This window comes from Leptodactylus fuscus, chromosome 1 (assembly GCF_031893055.1).
Source record: "Leptodactylus fuscus isolate aLepFus1 chromosome 1, aLepFus1.hap2, whole genome shotgun sequence".
NCBI classification, from domain to species: Eukaryota; Metazoa; Chordata; class Amphibia; order Anura; family Leptodactylidae; genus Leptodactylus; species Leptodactylus fuscus.
Genome location: NC_134265.1, coordinates 125,100,204 through 125,124,932, shown reverse-complemented (window position 1 = coordinate 125,124,932; position 24,729 = coordinate 125,100,204). Strand labels below are relative to the sequence as shown.

Sequence of the window (24,729 nt, the reverse complement as noted above, 5' to 3'; positions counted from 1 at the left end):
TCAATCAATGTCTGTATTTTTACTTTCTGTATCCTCTTTTGTATTATGTGATTGTGCTTTGTATTTTATGATTGTAATAAATTATAAGTAAATCGGGTTCTTATTTTTTCCTTAATAGTTACATAGTATGGTTGAAAAAAGTCATATGTCTACCAAACCCAAAACCCAAGAAAAGTCCTATGGCATGAGCTAACCTATTTTGTAAAATAATCATGTCCCTCTGTATCTCATGTGTTGATTTATGCTTGTGCAGTTTTATATACCGCTAGAAAGCCTTCAGTGCATTGTCGGCTGTGTCATTATGTGCCCTGGGACTGGAGGTATCGGTGTCATTATTTTCAGCACCAATCTCTCCCCACTGTCAGAGGAGCTTTCCTGACAGCCTAGCATCATCACTGGGCTATGAGGAATACCCCCCAACGATGACACTTAGCTCTGAGCAATAACCCCCTCCCGTACAAGTCTATGTTAGAGGACTGTCAGGATTCAGCTTTCTAGTGGTATCTAAAACCACATATGCATGAGGGCATGAAAGGTACTCTTTAATACATTTTCAAAATAATAATTCTTATTAAAATATATACATTGTTGTGGATATATTTGCGGCCACCTGACCGGAACATACTATGTTTGTTCCGACCATGCAAAATTCTGCCTGCCTCCAACTTCTGTCCTGTACCAGATTATTTCACTTGACATGTGCCATACATCACTGTTTATTGACCCTAGGCCAGTATTCACCAACACTAAGACGACTCTGATGGGTAATAACCTGGGTAAAAAATATGCAAATCTATTCTCCAGGATGTAATTAGGAGAACAGTGCACTCTGTACGCCGCCCTCTAGAGGGCAGCATCCTTAACATCATGCATGACTCAGTTAAAAAGTCTAATGTCATGATGTGGATTTAATTGCCAAGTTAGTATTTCTATTCCAAAAGGAACAGATTCCCAGCTATGGACAGCGCTGTTTCAGCCTATTGGGCCTCCTCAGCATAGCGTAGTGATACTGATTTGGCAGAGTGAGAGACTATAGACCAGGGTCAGGGGATAATCGTACACATCAGGGTAATAACCTGGCAGTCTTCCCGTGGTAAAGTACGCTGTATAGGAGTTAAAAATTTAATATCAGGGAAGCTACTTAAACAAAACTTTTCGGAGTGGCTCAAAGTCTTACTGATTTGGTGACACAGTGGGGTCACAACCCGCTGTCTGTTAAATCGATCAAGTTGAATATCAGGTTAGTATCAGTCCAGATTAGCATATCAGCTTGCATAATTTTTTTTTTTTTTTTATTTCCAGAAATGGCACCAATTTTATCAATTTCTTGCAAAACCAGATAAGTTTATATTTCTTGTTTATATCATTGGGGGGACACAGCACCATGGGTATAGGCACTACTACTAGGTTGCTGACGCTAGGAATCACAACAGGGGTGTAACTACCGGGGTAGTAGCTGCCACAGGGTCCAGCGACAGCCGCTACGTTTTTTTAATTATTTTTAATAGGCCGTTACCGGCCTATTAACTCCAGCCGGTAACGGGCCCTACTTACTTACCACTCCTGGCAGGGGCCGAGATCAGTAAGTGACGCTGCGGGCCCCACAAGCACTATTATTCTTGGGGGGTGGGTCTTTTTGGACCCCCGAGTATATTGATCGGAGGCCCAGGAGAGGTAAGGAACATAAAAAACAGTGTTACTTACCTCTCTGGGCAGGCTTTGGGCCTATCTGCGTGACGTCACATGACCGGGATCTGCGTCCATATGCGTTGCAGGCCCTCCTGGTCACATGATGTCCCGGACATCATTGAAGATGGCCGACAGCGGCAGAGAGTGCAGCAGAGCCGGGAATAGGTAAGTGTTTTTTTTAATGTTTTGATCGCTCTGGGTCTCCGATTATTATACTCTGGGGTCTGAAAAGAACCCAGAGTATAATAATTGTTTATGGGTGTCCACAATGGAGCATAATAGTGTGTGCAGGGGCCACTATGGGGCATAATACTGTGGGCAGGGGCTACTATGGGGCATAATAGTGTACGCAGAAATGTGGGTCGAGGTCTTTGGTGTCGGTCAGCACGGGGTTAGCCACAGGGCCCCTCCATTCTTAGTTACGCCACGAAATCAGAAAAATGTTGGCTCCGCCTAAGTAAGTTCTACCCTCTCCACAGACAAGAAGAGAATCAGTTTAAGCCTAGTGTCCATAGAAGGCAGATATAACCTATTTGCAGGTCTTCTGCCTTTTATTATTTTCTTTCTTTTCTCTTTCAGATTATAGGGGGCTCTCAGTGTGTACTCTACATTAGTTCTAACCCCCTGTCGGTGCTAGGAGTCAGTCAGCTACGATATCCTTGCACAGGCCTGTGTCAGGAAAATGGTGTGGAATTTCAGCGCTGAAAAAAAAGCCTCCTAGCTAGCAGAAAAAGGAACCCATTGAAGTCAATATGGGGGGGGGGGGAGTTCAGCGCTGAAATTTCACACCAAATTCCTCACCATTTTCCTCCATGTGAATGGACCCTAAGGGATGACCCTGCAATCACCTGAAGACATTGTGTGGGGAAGTAAGCTTGAGAGCCAAGTGCCATTTTAGGAGGAGTTCATAGCCTTGAGTTGTATACCCTGCCTTACCACAGTACTGACAGGACCATCCTGGGAGAATACATAAAGAAAGAGAGAGAAGTAGAGGAACAAGAGTTTTGGAACAGTATTGTTATTTCTGGGCTTATGTTGCTTGAAGCCATCGCCTGGCTCATGCCCACATTGACTCTGAAACTACTATTAAAGGGGCTCTATCACTGGGAAAAGTCATTTTTAACTAATCACATCCTTGCATTGCCTTTAGAAAGTCTATTCCACACCTACCTTTAGTATGTAGATTGCCTCAGTGGTTTCTGAATAAGTTTGTTTTTATTCATATACTAATTAGACTGGTGCATGATTCATTGTGCACTCCTCTCCTGTTGTTTCCTATGGGAGGCTGCTGCTGATGACTCAGCTTCCTGTTTGCCTCCCACACATAGGAGATAATAGGAGAGAGGAGGCTGCTGGGAACTACCTGAGCTGGCTGGAAGCTCATTAGCATATGAATAAAAACGGACTTATTCAGAAACCACTGAGGCAATCTACATACAAAAGGTAAGTGTGGAATAGACTTTCTAAAGCCTATGCAAGCATGTGATTAGTTAAAAATGACTTTTCCCAGTGATAGAGCCTCTTTAAAGGAACTCGATCATTAGAATCCCTTTTTCAGATATCACATCGGAATAGCCTACCTATCTTTATATTCCTGCTCTGCGCCGCCATTCCGTTGACATACTGTTTTTCCTGGTATGCAAATGAGTCTTCAGACAGCACAAGGGGCATTCCCCGTGTGCTCAAACAGCACAGAGGGCATCCCCTGTGCTGCCTGAGACTTTCCAGCGACGCCTCCATCTTCTACAGTCATGCCTCTACACCGCAACTTTCGTGTAGTCTTCTTCCAGCGAACACCCTCTCTGCTGTCCGAAGACTCATTTGCATACCGGAAAAAAAAAAATTATCAACTGAACGGCGGCTTGGAGCAGAAATATAAAGGTAACTGTGTTTGTTTGCTGTTGCATCATCTTAGGTAGGTCGGTCGGTCAATCGGCTTCCGATACAGCGATGTCTCAATTTTGTTGCCCTGTATCTTGGTGACTGCGTCCAGGAAGTTTATGTCAGAGAAGGAGTAATTGAGCGTCAGGTTCTTGGTGGGGTGGAACTGGTTGAATTTTTCATGGAAGGTTTTCAGCTGTTGTTCAGATCCAGTATGCCTACAATACTCACTATGCACAAAACTTGTGTTATAGAACTTCAGAGAGACTGAGGAACCACCTTATATATCTCTTCTACAGCATCAAGAGCAAAATCCAAATGGAGATTGAAACACAATGGAACAATATTGAAGAAAATTCCAGGATAACATTGCTAAAATACTATGATAAACTGCGGATATATGTAATTTATGAGTATAAACTTATGTCCCTGCTTCAAACACTGGAGAAGGGGTTAAATCTGTCACATGGGTTTATGGCATCTTACAGAAATCACTGATCTGACAACTGATAAGAACCTGGAATTGTTTACATTGTTTCTACCAATAACTAATGACCCTCTACCCCCCTTCCTCCTGGAATTCTATCCCTGTGTGTCCTTTTGTACATAATTATGCATCCTTCAGAAATAGTTTTTAAATTTATTTGAGAAAGGACCCTAGAGTTCCGAAACGTTGTAATCTGTCATCATTATTAGTTAGCCATTAAAAAGGTATCAACTACTGAAGACTTGCAAGGTTTTTTTTTAACTATTTCCTACCCACTGGCTAACACGGTATGAGAACAAACATTTTCCTTATACTATGATCTATGTACTGAATGAACTGTGACCTATAGTTCCTCATGATTAGCTAAGGTTTACCTCTAAGTTATTACAGGGAAGCCTGCCTGGCCCAAGGTCAGCTTTAAAACCCATACCCCAAAATACAGATCTCCAACTATTTTGATTACCATTTTCCCATAGGCAAACTTTGATAACAGAACAACACTTTATTGATAGATATATCTTCAATTGTACAGAAATGAAGCTTGTCAAATAAAAGCATTGTGGTGATGTCTAAAGCACTATATGGGTGGTGAGAAGGGCACTATAACTGAAAGGGGGTATTTAAAAGTAGATTATAAATTGTTTTGGGTTTTTTTTGCATGCAAAGAACAATTTTGTACAATTATTATTTTTCCATATTGTTCTGTGCATTCTATTTTTTGCCCTTTTTGGACTTTCCTTTCCCACCTGCTCCTTTTCCCTTCTTCTTTTTCTTTTTCTTGGACTTCATTGACTGGCGAACTTGATATCCTTTCCAATGTGCCTGGATAAGTGTTGCTGCATGGTTCATTTTGGCGAGTTCCCTTTCTTCCTCTTCCTTCCTCAGCTGCGCCTGTTTTCTTTCCTCCATGATCTGAACGTATTCTACCTCCAGGACTGCCAACTTCTCTTTGAGTTCAGAAAGCTGAGCCTTCTCCTCTTCATACATTGTCTCAAGTTCCTCTAACTCTGCCTGTAATCGAGAAGACAAAAGGGAAATCCTTACAAACAGATTTTATTTTTTAGTAAGTGCTAAGAGAACATGAGACAAACAGATATTTTTCTGTTATGTCACATAAACATTAAGAAAGTTGGGTCTTTATAGTTTACAAGGGGTGCAGATTTTTTTTTTTTAAATGTAGATTGTGAGCCCCACATGGAGCTCACAATACACATTTTTTTCCCTATCAGTATGTCTTTTTTGGAATATGGGATGGAAATCCATGCAAACACGGGGAGAACATACAAACTCCTTGCAGATGGTTTTTTTGCCCTTGGCGGGATTTGAACACCAGGACTCCAGCGCTGCAAGGCTGCAGTGCTAACCACTGAGCCACCGTGTGGCCCCAGGGGTGCAGATCATTTTGTGATGCAGAAGATGGTTTCTGAACTTGCTCAGATCAGGTACTGTGCCCTGGTGAGCAGCCATGGACCCTGCTCTCCACCTCTGCCTAAACAGTGGCATTGAAAATGACATACAATGCAACTTCCTATTTTGAGAACAATTATCCTGCCAAACCTGGCCTGCTGAATATGTTTCATCACTTTCCTGGCACTCATTCCTTGTGCTATTTTTACTAGTTTTGACTTCTGATCGACCCTTCTGCTTCATCCTTAGGAAACCTCATGTGGTATCAGCTGTTCTACTTCCAGTTCTAACCCTCGGCTCTATTCCTGACTAAGCTTTTCTCTTGTCACCATTTTCCTGGTGACAACCCTTAGCTACATTTGAGACTTCTGTATTAGTGCTACTGCTGCCAATATGTCATAATTCTAAGTCTTTACCTCATTGCAAAAGTTATTATATTATTATTATATACTCTAGTCTAGCCAGTGCCAAGTGAATTATGGCTAAGAGAATCCACATCATTGATAACATATTGATCGGTAGCTGTAAATAGTAAGTTGCATATCTGCCACATCTACATGAAGTGACCCAACTTGTGACCCAAGTGAACATACAAACTCCTTGCAGATGTTGTTCCTGGCGGGATTCAAACCCAGGACTCCAGCGCTGCACTGCTAACCAATAAGCCACCATCTTGCCCCCCCCCCTTTTTTTTTTTTTTTTTTTTTTTTTTTTTTGCTTTTCTTTTCTTTTTCCTCAAAGTCAGGACAATGGCAGCAGTGGGATACAAACCCACGACTCCAAAGAGACTGGAGTGACCAAACTTTTAAAACACATTTATACATACTGAGGGATACATTCTTCACCATGCAACAAATAATATATTCAAGCCTATGTGCTTACTGTCACAAGGAGTTGGAGATAAGCTATTTCCAGATACAGCTGGCAATGCTTATTTTAAATGGAACAAAGGACTGGCTATTGAAATATATCTTTGTATGAAATAAATATGTAAAAGGGTTGTACACAAAAAAATGAAGAAATGTGGAGAAAATTTATAAAAATAGCAGTCTTTTATTCATACCTGTTTTTCTCCCATGTCACTGTCATATTTCTGTATCCAGTTCTCAATCTCAGTTTCAACTTTATATTTTTTCTATATAATCGTAGATAAAAAAAATAAAAGTATACAAAATAAATTGCATTATCAGTGTCTATTTAAAATAACAGGGCGCACCTGCTATTAATACTATTATATACCATATGAATGTACACTACACATTATAATGAGAATGCTTATTTTATTGTTACTGATAACCACCCAATTGTATGTAATGAATTCATTATATAACATGTACCTTTCTAAGATTTAGCTCTATCTCACGGTTCTCTGCAATTGTACCATTGAGCTGTGACCTTAGTTGCTGCAGATCCTGTTGAAGTTTTGCAGTTTTCCCCTCTGAAGCTCGGCAATCTGACTTCTGTTGATTTTCTGCCTCCTGCATTGTGCGTTTTACCTGATTTTCTGAAAACTTTTCTAACTGATGCAGGTTGATCTTAAGCTGACGGATAATCTCATTTTTCTTGGTGATCTAGAGATAACAATATATGTTTTGTTAGACTATATTGATTTTTATTATGTAAGTTTATATATAAAGAGTTTCTGCATAGAATTTGCATTTGGACACTGATAAATCACAAGAATAAATCCATAAAACATATTATAATAGTTGGATCAGATCTCTTAACTCCCAACTTTCAGAAGACAGAAAGATAGACAAAATCATTTATGCATGATAGGCCATGTCTGTAATCCTGCCCAGTGCCCACAACCCTTTGAAACCACCCAATCCCCCACATATTATAAATATCCCCCTTAGAGCCCCTATACGGAATCATGTTCCCCTCCTTGTGGTTCATACACAATATAATAGAGGTCCTCACACAGCGTAATGCCCCATTTTTGCTCTCACACAGTATAAAGTCAGTCTTTTGGCCCCCTCACATTATAATGTCCAACTTTTGCCCCCAATTTAATTCTCATTTCTTGTGGCACCCACACATTATAATGCCCCATCCTTCTGGATCTCACATAGTATAATGCTCTCTCCTTGTGGTCCAGAAACAGCAGGTACCTGAAATCTGGGACTGTATCGCTGAATGCGATGGTTGGGAAGAATGAGGTCTATCATTTCATTTCCAATTAAATCTCTCCAAAAGACCACACGTTTGAGAACACCAACTATTTACCCAGATTAGATTTCCTGTTACAGATTTTTAGTTCCCATGTAATAAGGATACATGTCATTCCACCAGTGTCAGGTGCTCAAGTAGGGTTATAGAAACTAGGTACATCAAGGAATTTTTGAATAGGAGAATTTTATTGTGTGAGATAGAAATTCTAAATTTATAGTGGTAACATTGTGGTCTAGAACACAAATCTTCATTAGACACTATCTAAATTCAATGATAGAAATACAAGTTAAAATTAGTCCACTAGTATGCTATCAACAAGAGACAGGCATAAATTATATAACATAGAACAGTGGTTCTCTCTTCCCAAATGGCTTATAAGGTAATGATTCTCTAAATAAAATCAAGTGATCTGTTAAGGCCTGGTTGACATCTGCGTTCGGTATTCCATTTGAGAAGTCCGCTTGGGGACCCCCCAAACAGAATACCAAACGCATTAAAAAGCAATGAATAATGAAAACACATGGACCCCATAGACTATAATGGGGTCCGTGTTTTCCACACAAATCATTCAGAGATAAAAGTGCTGCTTACTGGTCAGCTGGCACTGCATTTTTGCAATACATTAGATAGCTGTATGTTAATCTAACCAAATGGAGGCAACCTGCAAGAAAAATGGAATGTGGCAACAGCAAATAACATGCTTCTTTTACCGTAAGAACAGAAATAAGTGAAAGCAGACTGTATAATGTAGATACTTTACAAATTCTCGATATCATACATTCGGGTCATTCCATATCAAGTGATCCAAATAGGAATATTTTTTTTACCTGACGTCTTTAGATTTTTTTTTATTTTTATTTTTTATGAAGTACAACTTAAGTTAATTACAAATAAAAAGTTTTGAATTTTTTTCTTCATCAGTTAATTTTTTATAGACTTCTAAAGTTTTGAAAAAGTGTTAATTTTGGCCTGGTATGGCTTTACATTTTTTAACATATCTTGGGCTACAATTAAGATAAATAGGTGGGAGTGGCATCATTTTTCTCAGAGCGGTACCAGCTTTCATTTGATATGTCACAAGACGATGTTTCTTTATATCTTGTTTTGGAGAAATCAAATTCAAAATTTTGATGCGCAATTGTGAAAAAAACGTATGTTCTAAAATTGTGAAAAAATGCATTTGTGTTACTTGTGTTCTTGGTTATATTTGTACAGGTTTTCAACTTGGGACCAAATTGGGATCATTTTTTTTTAATTTTTTTTTTTAAGCCTTGAATCATCTGATTTTATGTTTGTGTGAGCTTCTTCCTTTTTTCTTTTCAAATTACAACTTGCTGAATTCAACATTTATATGCAACAATAAAGAGAAACAAAAAACAAATCCCATAAGTGCCAGAATAAATACATCTTATCATCAGAACACAGCTTGTTCAGCATTTTCAACCTGAATGCATTGAACAAACCGAAAGAAAAGAGCTGCTCATATCCTCAAGTGCGATTTTCTAAATAGTCTCATCCTAATTGTATGTTAACAAGAGTACAAGAACCAATATTTATAACACCTATTTCTACATGTAACAATTGTTTTTATTATATCACTAAACATGTAATTAATTAAGAAAAATAGTCCAGTAGATAAATCCTCATTCTATAAAATATGAACCAATCAAACAATTAATAGGACATTTTTAAACTACTGGCCTTTTATCATCAATTTGTCCTTTCTAGTGAGTGAAATGTAATCTTGTCCATAAGCGCTTACTAGCAATGGCCATTTCCTTTTGTGTCAGAGTATGTACGGCCTATCATGGTGTTTGGCTCCACCTGAGTTAATATCTGATTTTTGTTGACTTGTAAAATGTCTGGTTTTCTTGGATACACAAAGGATGGTGCTGGACCAGAAGGATGCAAAAAAGGCAATTTTATGTCTTCATTTTCACAATCTTTGGAGAGTACAGTAGCCAGCCACCAGCGCCGATCATATTCACAGGTCACATAACCAGTTATGTTATCGATTGCCAATCTTGTGCCGCCTTCTACCACTTCATGGACTTCACTGTCATTTTAGACCACAGGCTGAACAGATCTGAATTCAAGATTTTCGGAATGACACTGTAATAGTTATATTTTAAAATATCCCATCGCGATCCCAACTTGAATTTTGGTACAGATGTGGCTAAGGGCATAGCAGGCCCATGTGCATTTTTTTGAAATTTTTAAATAAAATGTTTTTTTTCGGAAATGCGTTTTAAAATTTTGCGTTTGCGTTCACATGGGTAAAATATTAACAAAGATACTGTGACATATTTGGTGAAAGCCTGTATAGTTCTGAGTAGAATGGCGTTTATTTTGTTTCTCTATCTTTTTTCTAGCCTAAGTTATGAGGAGAAATGTAAAGGCAGGAAACACCGAAATTCGCACTTTTTCTGAACTTTGAAAATCAATTAAAAATCAAAAAAAATTTCTAAAATTTTTTTTTCTTCACATTTTGCATTCTCTGACACACTATTACCAAATAACAAAATCTCAAAAGAATTAAAAATATAGAGGGAAAAATCATTGGTTCACTTGACACGGAATGACCCATTCTTGATTCATAAGTAATGTCAATAAAAGGTATACCTTCATAAACTGCATACCTCATTGTCACGGTCAACAATCGCTGAGTTAAGTTCTTCTTCCAAAGCTGTCAAAACACCTCTGTTTTTGTGGTCACGCAGTGTGATCTCCTGAAGATAACGCATTCTCTCATTCTGCTCTAGTGGACTGGTCAGGAGCCTCTCAAAAAGAAATGCCCTCAACTCTGACAGAAAACGGATCAATGCCTGTGAGGCCTGATCCCTTGCATTTCCTTCAGATCTTAAAGCTTGGCAGGCAGTTGGATTTGTTAAAAATAACCGCAAAATATTCCTCACAGAGCTTTGAACACCCTGACAATAAGCACCAAAGTGTAAATCAGCTCTTTTTGCCATATTTGTTTTTTCCCATTGCAAACTGGACTCATCGTCTTCATTGTGCACACGCTGAAGATGTCGTTGCAGGTTATCTTGCAGCCTCTTGTGCTCCCGCAACTCTCCTGTCAGCTCAGCACCAAAAACTACACTGTATCTTTCCAAATTTTCAAAAGCATTTTGAAACAGACTGACCAGCTCTAGCTTTCTGATAGTTTCATCAAGTACTGCCAAAACCCTCTGTGTTTCTATAGAAGTAAGCTTCTTACGGCCTGGTTCCAGCATCTTCATGCAGTCAATGTTTGGAAGCATCTTAATGGGACTGAGTTTCAAGGGTCTCCTAAGACTTCCTGCAGGAGATTGCAAAGGCTGAGGTGAGGACAGCATGGTAGGCTGCGTCATGGAAAGGACATCTGATGCCATGTTTTAGATTCGGTCACTTCCTCCAGTAGGTATTATTCATGCACAAATACTTGCCGAGGCTGGAAAAAACACAAACAATTACAAAGCGTTTATTACTAGAGATGAGCAAGTACTATTCGATCAAGTAGGTATTCGATCGAATACTACGGTATTCAAAATACTCGTACTCGATCGAATACCACGCAGTAAATGCAGTAAAAATTTGATTCCCCTCCCACCTTCCCTGGTGCTTTTTTTTACACCAGGGGAGGTGGGACAGGAACTAGGACAACATAGGCATTGGAAAAAAACGTATACAGTCATTGGCTGGCTAAATCAGTAGCAGCAGCAGCAATAATAATAATAATAATAATCCTGGGACTTGGGCGTGTTAGATGCCCCCAGGCATGCTTCCCCTGCTGTGCCAGTTGCATTCCAGATGTGTTGGCATAGTTTCCTGAGGTGTCATTGGGGACTCAAATTGGTCGAATTTTGGTTTCTATGAAACGAGCATTTTTTTCCCCATATACTATAATGGGATTCCATAGTCAAACGAATAGTCGAGTATTGAGGTCTACTCGAATTGAATTTCAAATTTTCGAATATTTCACTACTTGCTCATCTCTATTTATTACACTAAGAAAAGGTTACAATAATTTCACATAATATGGGTGACAAAAGACATATTTGTATTACACAGCCGCAGGGGTGGTGTCTTAGTTAGATACCAGAAAGTGTAACACCTGTGTATTAAAAGCAATCCCTGTATCCTTGTTGTAAGGACACTGCGTGGCTGTACTACACCGATTCACCTCTGCGGGAATTACGTGACCAGCATAAAGCAACGCTACCCGCCTGTTTTCCTAAATCCCACCCCGGGGGCCAGCTTGCACCTTGCTATTCCCGTCCCAGTAACCATTGGCCATGATAGGATTAACCCTTTAATAATGGTTCCAGTCAGTGACAGCAAGAACAAAACATTAAAAAGAAAAGGGACCGAAACAGAAAATATATTAAAATGCTGCATATTGTACTTACATAAAACTGCATTAATACAGACTAAGGATCTGACGTGTAGTTTCTATATTTTACCTCGAGGTGACCCTTTTACTCTGCAAACCTATAGATCTCTCACTTCCAGTCAGGAATTAACCTGTCCCTTGTCATGTATCCTGGTCCCTAGACCGATGCAAATATCACAGGGTCATAAAGGAATAAAAACACCACCTGTTACGCGCTGACGGACTCCTTTCCTTTCGGCACTGTATACCTGTGTACTTTCCGTGTACAATTTCCATGGAAACAAAACACGTGACTGAGTATTGTTTATAGCCAATAGAGGACTCTACCTTAGTGCGCAAGCGCCGAAGCACAGCCTGCTTCAGCAACAACATATGGCTGGGACTCGTAAACCATAGGCAGGGCTGCAAAGGAATGTTGCGCATGCGTGCTTTGGGTACACAGAAGTTATCATCTCCAGGGCGCATGTGCGGAAGGATTCGGTAAGAATCTGTGGGTGCTAAAGTGATGCTGTTTTAATTGATCCCTGATTGCAGCTGCAGGAATCCGGTGGTGCGCGGTCCTGGTGTCACGTGATGCTAACGTGAGCCTGAGGAGTAGAGAGGTGAAGTGCGTGGCTGACAGGTAATGGCTGAGCCAGGCAGCCTGTGTGTGCACGGGGTTTCATGCTGCCGTCATGTACACTTGCCCGGGCTCCACATACTTTTACAGATGAGTTGTGTGCACATAAAAGTATGCAAAGAGAGGACGTGCATGTCGTCTAGCAAAAGCTTAAAAGGCCAGGGGTGATGGGGTGATGCTTATGTTTCCCTGGAGATCACTCATAGGCTGTAAGAGATAGGTACTACAGAATCTGAATGAGACATGCATCTTATTTATTCTTTCTGTCATTGCTAGTGTGGTTTTTAGCTCATCTCCATTTGGGCAGCACTGAGATTTGTGACTACATGTAACTGCACTGCCTATTGGGAGTCTGAGGTAGTCTGAGACACGCCCACTCATCATCATTGGCTCCCTGTGCAGATTTACTATTTCTTATTGGCTGCTTACCAGGATATCAGTACATGGAGAGCGGATTCCTATTACAGAATGATTATAAAGAACAGATTAGTTAATATTAAAGGGATCCTATCATTAAAACACATTTTTTTCTGCCTACCACGTAGGAATAGTCTTAAGAAAAGGCAATTCTTCTCCGCGCCGCCGTTCCGTAGAAATCCTGGTTTTCATCTGTATGCAAATGAGTTCTCTTGCAGCACTGGGGGCATCCCCAGTGCTGCGAAAGAACTCTACAGCGCTGCCTCCATCTTCATCAGAAACGTCGTCTTATGGCACAAGCGGTCAAACTTCTAGGCCTTGGGCAGAGTCGACTGCGCATGCCCGCAGCCAAAAGAAAAATGGCTGCTTATACAGTAGTTGTAGCCTAATACAGTAGGAAACTACCCATGTAAACAAATGAGTATACCAGGAGTTTACACGTAAACTCAGAAATCACTTGAGACACTGCTAAAGGTATTTTGGTGCACTCATTAATATAACTAAAATACCTTGTTTAAAAAAAAAAAATTGCCCAGAAAACCCCTTAATCTCCTTGTCCATGACTTCTTTTTTTTTGTGCTAGGATGATTCTTCTCTGGTGGATACAAGTTTTTCCTGAACATACTAAACCAGCTTTATGGGCGGTAGAGGTTGTCTCTCACACAGTCTGGTCTTTCTTGTTGTATAAACTCATACAAATCCTTCCAGCCTCATTGAAATAAAGAAACACCTACTTTAGCCTGTTCAGCTGCCATATTAAACTTATTAAACTTGTACTACAAAAACAAATTGCACAGGCAATTGCTACCATTGACCAGGCTAGCTCACAGGACGCTGTAACGCCATTCTTCACACTCAGCCTTAGTGCTTCCTCCCTTCTAACTTCATTTACACGGCCGATGAGAGTGACGGATTACCTGTAGTAGCGGTGTTTTACATATTACAGAGAGCTCTGTGCTGAGGAAATATGCCTGAAGTGCTAACCTTGGTACAGGGCACAGTGATTGCTGTCCTAGGGGGTTGCTGTAAACTATGTAGCCTGTGACGTAGTCTAAGCCCAAACTGGTAATATGTCTAATGTTACAGATGAAGTTTGCCTGGTGACAAAGCATAGATGCAAGTTTTACATTAGGAAATTATGTTTGTCACTATATGGGATGAATTTAACATTTTGCATACTGACTACTGAACAACTAGAGACACTTAAACCGGCTTTTGTCCCTTATATGCTTACGCTGGGTTCACACTAGCTCCCGGACTCCGTTCTGAGCTTTCTGTCTTCTGCATGCAGAAGACGGAAAGCTGTCAGACCGGTTCGGCTGTGAGCGCCGGTGAGCGTTTTATGCTCTCCGCCGCGAAACTGGTTTTTTTAAACCTGACACAGAGTACTGCACTCTGTGTCCGGTTTAAAAAAAACAGTTTCGCCGTGGAGGGCATAAAACGCTCACGGCCGGACACCTTTCAAACCCATTCAACTGAATGGGTTTCAAAGAGTCTTGAAGCTTTCTGTCTCCTGCTCTGTTTTGTGCAGGAAACGTAAACCTGCAAAACGGACTCCCGGGCGCAGATGTGAACGAGCCCTTATCAGCATTAAATCTGCATGTCAAATAAGAGATCGATTACTTTAGTTTGGAATACAGCTGTTGCAAAAAATGTATTTCATATTGTTGATGCATCTGTACATTTGTTGTTTACAGAGTCATCGTGGTTACGTCGTAGCTTTAAGATCTGAAGGTGCACGTTTTAAGGCTCATTCCATAATGTGAAAACTACTCTACATCTGCTTCTCCATTTTATTCCTCTTGGACTGATGGTCTTAGTGTGCAGATGAAAGACTCATAGTCATCATGGCTGCAAAGCAGGAGGATGATGAACCGCTGTTATTCACTTCAGAAGAAAATGGAGGGTGTGCTCTTCCAGAGGTGGATAGCAGTGGCGATGTGCAATTAGGTAAGGTGTTTTTTTTAAATTTTATTTATTAAATCATATCAGTTTTGACATAAGTTGTATTCCATTTGCCAGGCTGTGGGAGGCCACGTACTCCCTACTAGTTTTAGAAAAGAGGTAGACTGGGCATAGAATGGTAAAAAGTTGCAAATTTTTGCTCAAAAATCTATGTTAGTTTGTACGTTTTCTGAACTAAAAAACCTGGTGTAGACCGGTTAATGAATTTCTCCTTTTGAGTTTCCTTTTTCACATCTCTTATTTCCCAGATTAGGGAAACATGGACAGTCTTTAAAGCTTAAAGAGGACCTCTCATGTCCTCATCAATGTGCGGTATTATATGAATTCAGAGCACTGTTGGCTTTCCCAGTATGTGCCCTGTTGGAGATATCAGTGCTGTTGGCACTGATATCTCCCCACTGTCACAAGGGTGGGCCTTACAGCCTAGCATCATCACTAGTTGGGGGAGGGGGAGACTTCCTCACAGCCCAGAGATGATGCTAGGCTCCAATTCCCGCCCTTCTGACAGTGGGGAGATATCATGCCAAAATGAAGCGTGCTGGAAAAGGTGGAACAAGCAATAGGGACAACCAGAGCCTTGAAAGTATTGAGATGAAAAGGCCATTCAGAAATTTGGGGGAAATTCAGAAAGAGTGGAGTCAGTGCTTCAAAAGTCACCAAACACAGACGTATCCAGGACATAGGTTACAAGTGTCACACTCATGACTCAGGCACAATGTCAAAAGCGTCTTACCTTGGCTAAGGAGAAAAAGGACTGGACTGTTGCTCAGAGGTCCAATGTCCTGTTTACTGACGAAAGTGAATTGTCAGGATGCCAGAGTCTGGAGGAAGAGTGGAGAGGCACACAGTCCAAGCTGCTTGAGGCCCAGTGGGAAGCTCCCAGTCAGATGGTTTGGGGAGCCATGTCATCTGCTGGTGTTGGTTCACTGTGTTATATCAAGTCCAAAGTCAGCGCATCTGTTTAAAAGTAGAGATGCTGATTTCATTTTCCAACAGGACTTGGCACCTGTCCACACTGCCAAAAGTACCAATCCCTAGTTTAATAACCACGGCATCACTGTGTTTAATTGGCTAGGAAACACTTCTGACATAAAACCCTGGACAATACCACAACCTTTATGGGATGTTGTCAAGAGGAAGATGAGACACCAAACACAACAATTCAGATAAGCTAAAGGCCACTAGTAAGTGAGCTAGCTTCCATGACTCCTCAGCAGTCCCACTGGCTTATCTCCTCCATGCCACGCTATATTGATGCAGTAATTTATGTAAAAGGAGCCTCAACCAAGTACACAGTGCATATACTATGTATACTTTTCAAGTATCGGTAGTTAAATTTTTCTCTGTTGAAAATGTATATTTGTTTTGTAGCTGTAAGCCACAATCAACAACATTTATAGAAATAAGTACTTGGATTAGATCACTCTGTGAGTCTATAAAACATAGGAGCTTCACTTTATGAATTGAATTATGGAAATAAATTAACTTTTCAAAGGTTATCTTATTTATTCAGATGCACCTGTATAGGACAACAGGGGTTATGGGACATGGAAGATCCTCTTGAGATCAAATACCAGAAAATGTTCTTAACTTCACTTGAGTGTGGATATATTTTTAGACTGTTCTGTTAATGTGTAACATTGTTGTTAGCGATCATTTGTAAACTGCATGACTGGTTTCCTTTTGCTAAATGTGTAAAATCTGTAAACGTCCCTTTCAGCCACAGATGAGTATGAATTGCACGGGCAAGGCATGGAGCAGGTTCATGTGCCTGAGGATGCAGACCTTGGCTGGGAGACGCGATATCAGGAAGCTGCCATCTACCTCCAGGTCAGAAGATCAATACGGCAGGCATTTAAATTTCATGTATAGCATACAGGAAATATAATTACAATGATTTACAAGGAATTTTTAGAAAAAAAAGGCTTTTTATACAGGCTTTAAAGCCATTAAATACTTTAATTGGGCATATAAGTGAAGATTGCTGCAGAGAACACTGCAGAGTACTCAATAAGTATCACTTTTCCTCTTATACATTACAATTCTCATTCAGCACTGCAAGACAATGTACTTAGCGTACTTAACCCTTTATAAAGTGAGGAGTAGAGCAGATCTGTCAATAAAATTCAATCAGGTCAAGATAAAATGTGATACATTTTATAAGAATGAGTTGTAAATATTGTCTAGATGTGAAATAAGAACTATGCATAAAGATCAAGGTTGTCCACGGTCTTTACATAGTATAGTCTTGAAATAACAATACTTCTAATGTTATTAATTTAGCTAAATGCTCACTATTCCAAAGGATAGCATCAGATACTCATTTTGTAGTGTTTTTTTTCCCACTTTGAATCAAATTGTTTGTAAGGAAAACATTAAAAAAAAAAACTCAGCAGAGCCATTATATTAAATGTCACTTGTAAAGGTTGGTGGTGGCGATGGCCAAGTTAGGTAGTCTCTGTTTCAAAGTTTTTTAGAGAACCTATGGATAGTGGGTAACATTTTGTGACTGGATTACCCCTTTCAAATATTGATAACTTATCATTAAGATAGGTCATCGATAACTGGTCGAAAAGCATTCCGGTTAGTGTTGTGGCTTCAGTATTCGCTGAATATCAAGCACAGTGCTGTACATTGCAAAGGGGCTGTGCTTGGTATTACAGTTCAGCCCCATTCATTTGAATGGGACTGAGCTGCAAACAGTCCACGTGACATCACTGGTCTGTGAAGCAAACACGCGTACTCGCTCAAGTGCTCCTGCCGCCTTAAAAAGCTGAACTGGCAGGGTTGTGGGCGTCAAACTCCCACTGGTCAGATATTGATAACAAATTATATGAAAAGGTTATTAATATTTCAGGTATTTGCTTTCAGTATGGATCCTACATGGAACCCTTAAGGCTTCTTCACAAAGCAGTATCTGGTCCTGAATTTGAGGCAGGATCTACTTCAAAATAAATGCCAGTTTCCGCTCTGATTCTCCTCCCATTATTTTCAATAGGATGCAGAGATCTGAGCAGAACATTGAAAACAATAAACCACAGATTTTTGGGCTGATCATTTGAAGAATCTATGGCACAAGGCAATCGGCTGATCAGCCCTGATCATCTGGGGCTGATCAGCAACTGGAAGCTGTGGCAGAGAGCTGGAGGACTTGACTGTGAAGAGGATTCAGAGGTGGAAATCTACCTCCATTCCTCTTCATTTTCTGCTGTGTGAATTGGCCCTCTGCATTCTGACATGTGGAGGTCATTCTTGCAGATAGAAATGCTGAGTAAAGGGCAATTATATTACTCAACAAATAAATAACTAAATCTTTTCGCTGTTGGATATCTATTAAATGCTCTCTCAAACGTCTTGACATGTTGGATAGTTTTGCCTAAAGATCACATACTCCTGCCAGGACAGCTATTTCTTAGTCTTATACACAGTACTAACATCAAGCCATCATCACAAAATTCTTTCAACATGATGGAGGCCTAATGAACTTCTTATATGTTATTGGAGCCTGAGCAAATGGTTCTATTTCCAATCTACAACAGCTCTATTATTACTTCTCTGATGCAATGAGATTTTAATAGTAGTATATAGGAACTGCCTAAAAGTGATTAGATTATTTGTATATATTAAGTGTTAGCTCACATGGGGATAAACAGTTTATTTTTGCCTTAGGGACTTGGTATGGAACGTCCTGGGACAGTACTCTCCATCTGTGTAAGGGAATTGTTTCAATCCTTTTTTTAGAGGAGTGGGAGTCCTCCCAAGCCTCTGTGTGTCCCCATAGGTGCATCTCCTCATGTCTGAGATTATCAATCATTTATAAAAGTAATGTAGGTGTGTCTTATATACTTAGATGCTCTTGTCTCTACAAACCTCAAATAATTTACAGTAGCAACTACATTACCGAATATGAAACTTCCTGCTTTTTGGCGTCTCATTTGGATGTGGTTATAGCTGTTTTTCATGTATAATTATTATAGAAACTGTAGATGTTACCCATATCAAGAATTTGACTTGTCTGGTTTGCGCAAGTTAAAAACTGTAGTTCTGATCTCTATTCACTGAACACTAGACTGTTCCATTTGCAAAATGATGCATCTCACATGCTTCTTATGATTTTCAGGAAGGGAAGAATAATGACAAGTTTTACACACATCCACGAGATCCAAAGGCGCTTGCTGCTTACCTTTTTGCTCACAATCATTTATTCTATATGCTGGAACTAAGTACCGGGCTTCTGTTGCTGCTCCTTTCCCTGTGTGAGGCCCCGGCTGTACCCTTTCTTCGCCTTGACATCTATGTATGTATAAAGTGTCTGGCCCTGATTTACTAATAGTACAGTGTAAATTTGGGCAGTCAGAAAATTTGCCAGATTTATCACAGTGTCTGCTGGATGATAAATGTACAGTATTGTATTTTTAGACTGTCTAATTTTAGCTTATACCACCAATCAGTTGGCGTACATTGAGCTACAATTTTATATCAGAATTTTGTCTGTCGCATCTTAACCCACACCCCCTTATTTAGCAGCCGGAAATGATCAAAATCTAGATGTGCCTATAATGCTTATTTTAAGCAACAATTCACACGCAACCACTATAGCAAATTTCCCCTTTACTAGTAAATCAAGTTTGGAATTGTGAATCTTGATCAGTACTGTTATCTGATGGGGCTCTCACACTTCCTGACAGAATACCTTCTTAGGCTGGTCTTACACGACCGTATTGAATGTACATTCCACAAGTTGCTGATCAGCAACATAGGCTCCGCAGATGTCTGTGTCATGCCGCACTCGCCCATAGTTCTGTGGGCGAGTCCGTGCAGTGCCGCAATTCACGGCCATTACGGACATGTCCTATAAATTGAAGACAACGGTTGTGGCCCACCCACACCACGGATAAAATATCCAGTGGTGTAAGAGGCCACAATGAATATAATGTGTCCGCAATTGAAAACCCTCAATTGTGGACCATTTGCAGACTTACATTATGGCCGTGTAAGACCAGCCTAAGGCAGGAGTGGAGGAACTGCACAGTCATATATAATAAAGTAAACCTGTTGCTTAGGGGCTCAGGACTAGGTAAGGCCCCACGTTGCAGGAATGCAACATTTTTTTTATTACAGACTAGCTTTTACCCGCGACTTCGTCTGCGGTGATTTGAGAATTGGGCGGACACAGACATGTGAAACTGTAAAAGTGCTTTAAAAAGTTTGGTGGGCTAGCAAATGTGATGTGTTATATTGTGTATATAGTGATACAGACAATGTGATGTGTTGTATTGTGTATGTAGTGATACAGACAATGTGATGTGTTGTATTGTGTATGTAGTGATACAGACAATGTGATGTGTTGTATTGTGTATGTAGTGATACAGACATGTAAATGTGAGTGAGTAGAGTGAGGGCTACTCCTGAGGTGACAGTAAGGAGTGTGCAGGCAGGTTGAGGCAGGAAATGCCAGGCAGTGTGTGTGAGTCTATAGCTGGGGCTAGGAGTCCTGCTTTTGTGAGTCTCCTGCTAGGAAGCCATGTTGTTTAGTGGCACCAAAAGTAGCCTGTGACTCAATCCTGAGGGAAAACTATGTTTGTGGAAAATTGCACGCAAATCCGTCCAGGCGTTTTAGCGTGATTGAGGAACAAACATCCAAACTCACAAACATCCAAACACACAAACTTTCACACTTATAATATTAGTAGGATTTTGCTGCTGTTTTTTAACCCATGGTCAGGAGTTGCTTGAAAAGAAATGTAGAAATTAAAGGAAACTCTTAGGCATTTCCTTTTTGTTTTATCCACTCCTGACTCTGGCAAAAAAACAGCAGCAAAATCTACAACAAAAATAGTTGCGTTTTTGCACTTTGGGGCCTTAGGCTTAAAGGTGTTTTCCAGGCACATCACTTAATGATCTGTTCCTTTGGAAAGGTCCTTGATTTAAGATCAACACATAGTCACAAGTTCTGCAGGCAGCGTATTCCCTTTCAAGTGAAATATACAATGTTCAGACACTATAAAATGTGTGGTGTTGTGGCTGTTTTTGTGTGAAGAGGCCTGAGCGGTCACTTTAGACGGTTGGTGGGGGGGTCCAGGTGTCAGAGCCCTGACTTCTTTATTTGATGATCTATCATAATGTAAAATCTAGTTTATATTTACACTGTCCATTGAATCTTTACCTATTAGATGGCTTAGTTTCCAACAAATGAATGCACCAAAAGTTGCATTTTTGTTACACAGTGCCCCATATTATGCCTTGACCTTTTCCTGGAAGCACCACCCGTTGTTAGGCAAGGTGCACAAATATGTCTATATAGTATCCATAACTTTTTTGGGGGTCAAAACAAGAGGGGGAAAACTACTTGTGTTAAATGTACCTACTATATATGTGTATCACTCATATATATATTTTTTTAATACCATTATTTAAGGTTCATGCAACACTAGAATTGCTGGCCCTGGCGCTAGTTGTTTTTGAACTTGTCATGAAGATGAGGTGGCTTGGTTGTCGGACATTTCTGAGACATCGTAGGACTATGTTGAAGGTTAGTCTTTAAATAATTTACCTTGTTTTTCTGTTAACTACACTAATTACATATGTAACTATGGCCTGTACAGTTCTAAGTATTGCCCATTAGTGTTGTTTTCTGGAAAACCCCTTTTAATCGAAATGGTCTTTTTAGTGGATTCATTGTTATTAAAAGAAAACATTCCCTTTTTAACCTGTGATGTATTTATTTATGTTATAGAGAAAAGTTAAGGCTGGGGCCCCACATTGCAAAAACCCTGGCTTTTATAGTAATTCCAGCTGTTCCCATCCACACATTGCAGAAAAAAATCTGCATTGAAAAGCTGCATTTTTGAAAATCAGAGCATGTCCATCACGTATCCCTGTGGAGATGCTGGTGTTTTCTGTATAGGCATAATAGGGGCTGAAAGTCCATAGAGGAAAACTCTGGAATTCTGCAGGAAAAAAAATTCTGCAGGAAAAATATGATGCGTTTCCGCAGCAATGTTTTCTTGGGGCTTTAGCCTAAAACAGATTTTACGTTTATGTCTCTGCAGAGTTCTGTATTGCTGGTTCAGTTTGTTGAAGCTATTGTGGTGCTGATCAGGCAGACCTCTCATGTACGTGTTACAAGAGCATTGCGACCTATTTTCTTAGTGGACTGCAGATATTGTGGGGCCGTCCGAAGGTAGGAACTATTTGTGACTTTTTAATCATTATTATTATTATTATTACAAATAACTTACAAAAATAGCTAAATAGATCCAAAAAAGAATGTAGATGAGTATGATTACAAATTATTATGATTTCTATCTTTTATTTATTTTTTTTTCTTCAAGCTTATACAACCCCAATTCCAAAAAAAAGTTGGGACAGTGTAGAATTTCATGAAAATAAGTATGATATGATTTGGAAATCTCATATAAACCACATTTTATTCAGTTTAGAATATGGAATCATCAGAAGTTAAAAGTTAGACGTTTATAGCGCTGTAGATGCTGTTAGCAGGGAAAAAAAAAAACATACCTTTCATATGTTTCAGAGCTCCAGGGATGTGTAGAAAAATCACTTTTTTTTTCTCCTAATTCAAATGAGGATCTTGAAGCACAGGGGGAGTTTTCTGCTGTATTGTTACTAAACACGCCCATCCCGCACTCCCCATCGGCAGTGTGATTTGATCCTCCCAGTGTCAGTTGATGCTCATACTAAATAAGAACAATCTTTATATAGCACCAACATAATCCATAGTAAAGCTACAGAAAGACATATAATAATATAATTTACACATCAAAATATAACAAGATAAAACTAAAGAGAACTAACTCTACCTGTGAGAGTTTCTGATCTACTGCACATGATTATTATTAACACATGGTAAAAACCTCAACCTGCTTACACATTTCAGGCTACATTGCCCCTGCTGGTCCTCATTATGGGCTCAATAAAGTAAATTTCGACACATAATACAAATTGTAGATCAGTAAACAGCAGCTTCATTGATGATTTATGGCTGAATGAGTTAAAACATCTTTTGGGCCAGCATAGCACTCTGGAAGGATGTTTTAAACTGCCCTTGTAAAGTCTGTAGCTGACCAGAGTTTGTACAGCTGCAGGAGAGGGGAGCCAGCTGTCAGAAACAGATATACTCTCCACAGAGAGTAAATTTTGTTTATTTCTATCCTGCTTTCCAGATCGCTGTGTACACAGTGCAGCGATGATGCTTCCTGTCTCAGTCCTGGTGGCTACATGATCGCCAGGTAACGGGTAATAAGTACCTGCAGGAGCTACTGGGATACCCAGGTCAGAAATGCAGTGCAGGTTAGGAGGTTGTTTCCCCTGCAACTGGGGCTGATATGGCATTTGCAATTATGGAAGAAGTCTGCAGTGAGAAAACTGCATGTAATGTTGAACAGCTCCCCCCCCCCCCCAAGGGACTCCAGTGGCCTTAGGAGGGAAGTGGGGAATAAATAATAATAATAACAACAATAATAACAGCAGCATTAGCTTGTAGCCCTGTCCCTTCCCATAACAGTGTGTCCCCTACATTAAAACCACCATAGTGGAGTGGAGAAACAATTTAAAAATCTATTTTAGGCTAAGGCCCCACAGGACGATGTGCAGCACTAAGGCGCTGTGGGAAAAACTGCGGCGGGAACGCATCGCGCTTCTTCTCACAGCGCTTTCAACAGAAAGTTCACAGAGTTTTCCTGCGGACTTTCTGTTACCATTATATCTTCAGGAAAGCTGCCGGCGTTTCCGTAGGTATAAATGACCTGCTTCGATTTCCAAAGCCACAATGTTTTTGGGAATTGGAACATGTCCGCACTGCGGATTTTACGGCAAAGTGGGCATGGGATTCGGAAGACTCCCATCCACTTTGCTGTTACTGTATAACGCCGCAATTTTTCCTGTAGTGTTTCCAGCATGTGAGGCCCAGCTTTAATGGCCCTTGTGGCATAAAAGATGCAATTATCTGTCTAAATGAAGTAAACTTGTCGTTGATTTTGAAACTGCATGTAAAACATGAACAGGGAAAAATAGTCTGGTCTTAAACTGGTAAATCAGACAAATAACTTAGTGTGCACAAACATAATGATATAATGAACTTAGTGATATTTAGAGAACAGAAGTGACATCTATTAGTAAGAATTCTTTATTAATAATTTGCTTTTACTTTATTTTACAGAAACCTGCGTCAGATTTTCCAGTCTCTGCCACCTTTTATCGATATCCTACTTCTCCTCTTATTCTTCATGGTTATATTTGCCATTTTGGGTATGTTCTTTTATGAAGATCTATTGGTGCACTGCTAATTTGTATCAAGGGTTTGTTAAAGCTAGTCATAAATCCTAACCACTTCCAGGCCATTTTCCAGTTCTTTAGTTCATGTGGGTTTAAAAACTGCGAGATTGAAGTGTGTTCGTTTGTGTGGGCTATTTTTTATTTATTTTTCTAAAAGTATGAAGTTCTGCTAAATATATTTTTTCCCATAATAGACCTTTGGGGGTACAATTCAACTTTTTTTGTAATTTAGAGAAGACCTGATACTGTGGGTGATATATGGCAGAGCTGATATGGCCCAGCAGCTCCTGCAGTTTCCTTGCACCTGGTGATAGCATGGCCATCAGGCTGGGAGGTAGCTACAACATGACGGTTGCCATAACTTTATATACGGTGTTTATACAGTGATTAGGAAAGCAGGGCTGGTAATAACCAGCT

General features: G+C 40.0%; 2 protein-coding genes across 4 annotated transcripts in view; one reads left to right on the top strand and one right to left on the bottom strand.

The window, feature by feature from the left end:
- Positions 1 to 4,623: 4,623 nt before the first annotated feature.
- DRC10 (dynein regulatory complex subunit 10) lies at positions 4,624 to 12,289 on the bottom strand. Of its 2 annotated transcripts, none has more exons than XM_075262947.1 (5): positions 12,220 to 12,289; positions 10,279 to 11,072; positions 6,802 to 7,035; positions 6,528 to 6,599; positions 4,624 to 5,068 (listed from the first exon to the last, which is right to left on the bottom strand). In XM_075262947.1, exons 2-5 carry the CDS (start codon positions 11,011 to 11,013, stop codon positions 4,769 to 4,771), a joined length of 1,341 nt encoding a protein of 446 aa, XP_075119048.1. In that variant the 5' UTR covers positions 11,014 to 11,072; positions 12,220 to 12,289; the 3' UTR covers positions 4,624 to 4,768. The 2 variants fall into 2 exon arrangements, with proteins under 2 accessions (XP_075119048.1, XP_075119056.1); XM_075262955.1 differs by lacking the exon at positions 12,220 to 12,289 and adding an exon at positions 12,031 to 12,083.
- A 163-nt stretch (positions 12,290 to 12,452) lies between these two features.
- The window catches only part of TPCN1 (two pore segment channel 1), a 50,675-nt gene continuing 38,398 nt past the window's right edge, over positions 12,453 to 24,729 (top strand). The window contains exons 1-7 of one of the 2 annotated variants that reach the window (XM_075276583.1): positions 12,453 to 12,494; positions 14,748 to 15,000; positions 16,736 to 16,845; positions 19,136 to 19,312; positions 21,434 to 21,547; positions 22,068 to 22,198; positions 24,197 to 24,285. In XM_075276583.1, coding sequence (XP_075132684.1) covers positions 14,898 to 15,000; positions 16,736 to 16,845; positions 19,136 to 19,312; positions 21,434 to 21,547; positions 22,068 to 22,198; positions 24,197 to 24,285 — 724 coding nt within the window. In that variant the 5' untranslated portion in view covers positions 12,453 to 12,494; positions 14,748 to 14,897. Of the gene's footprint in view, positions 12,637 to 14,747; positions 15,001 to 16,735; positions 16,846 to 19,135; positions 19,313 to 21,433; positions 21,548 to 22,067; positions 22,199 to 24,196; positions 24,286 to 24,729 lie in introns of both variants that reach the window. The other variant, XM_075276582.1, reaches the window with a different exon arrangement.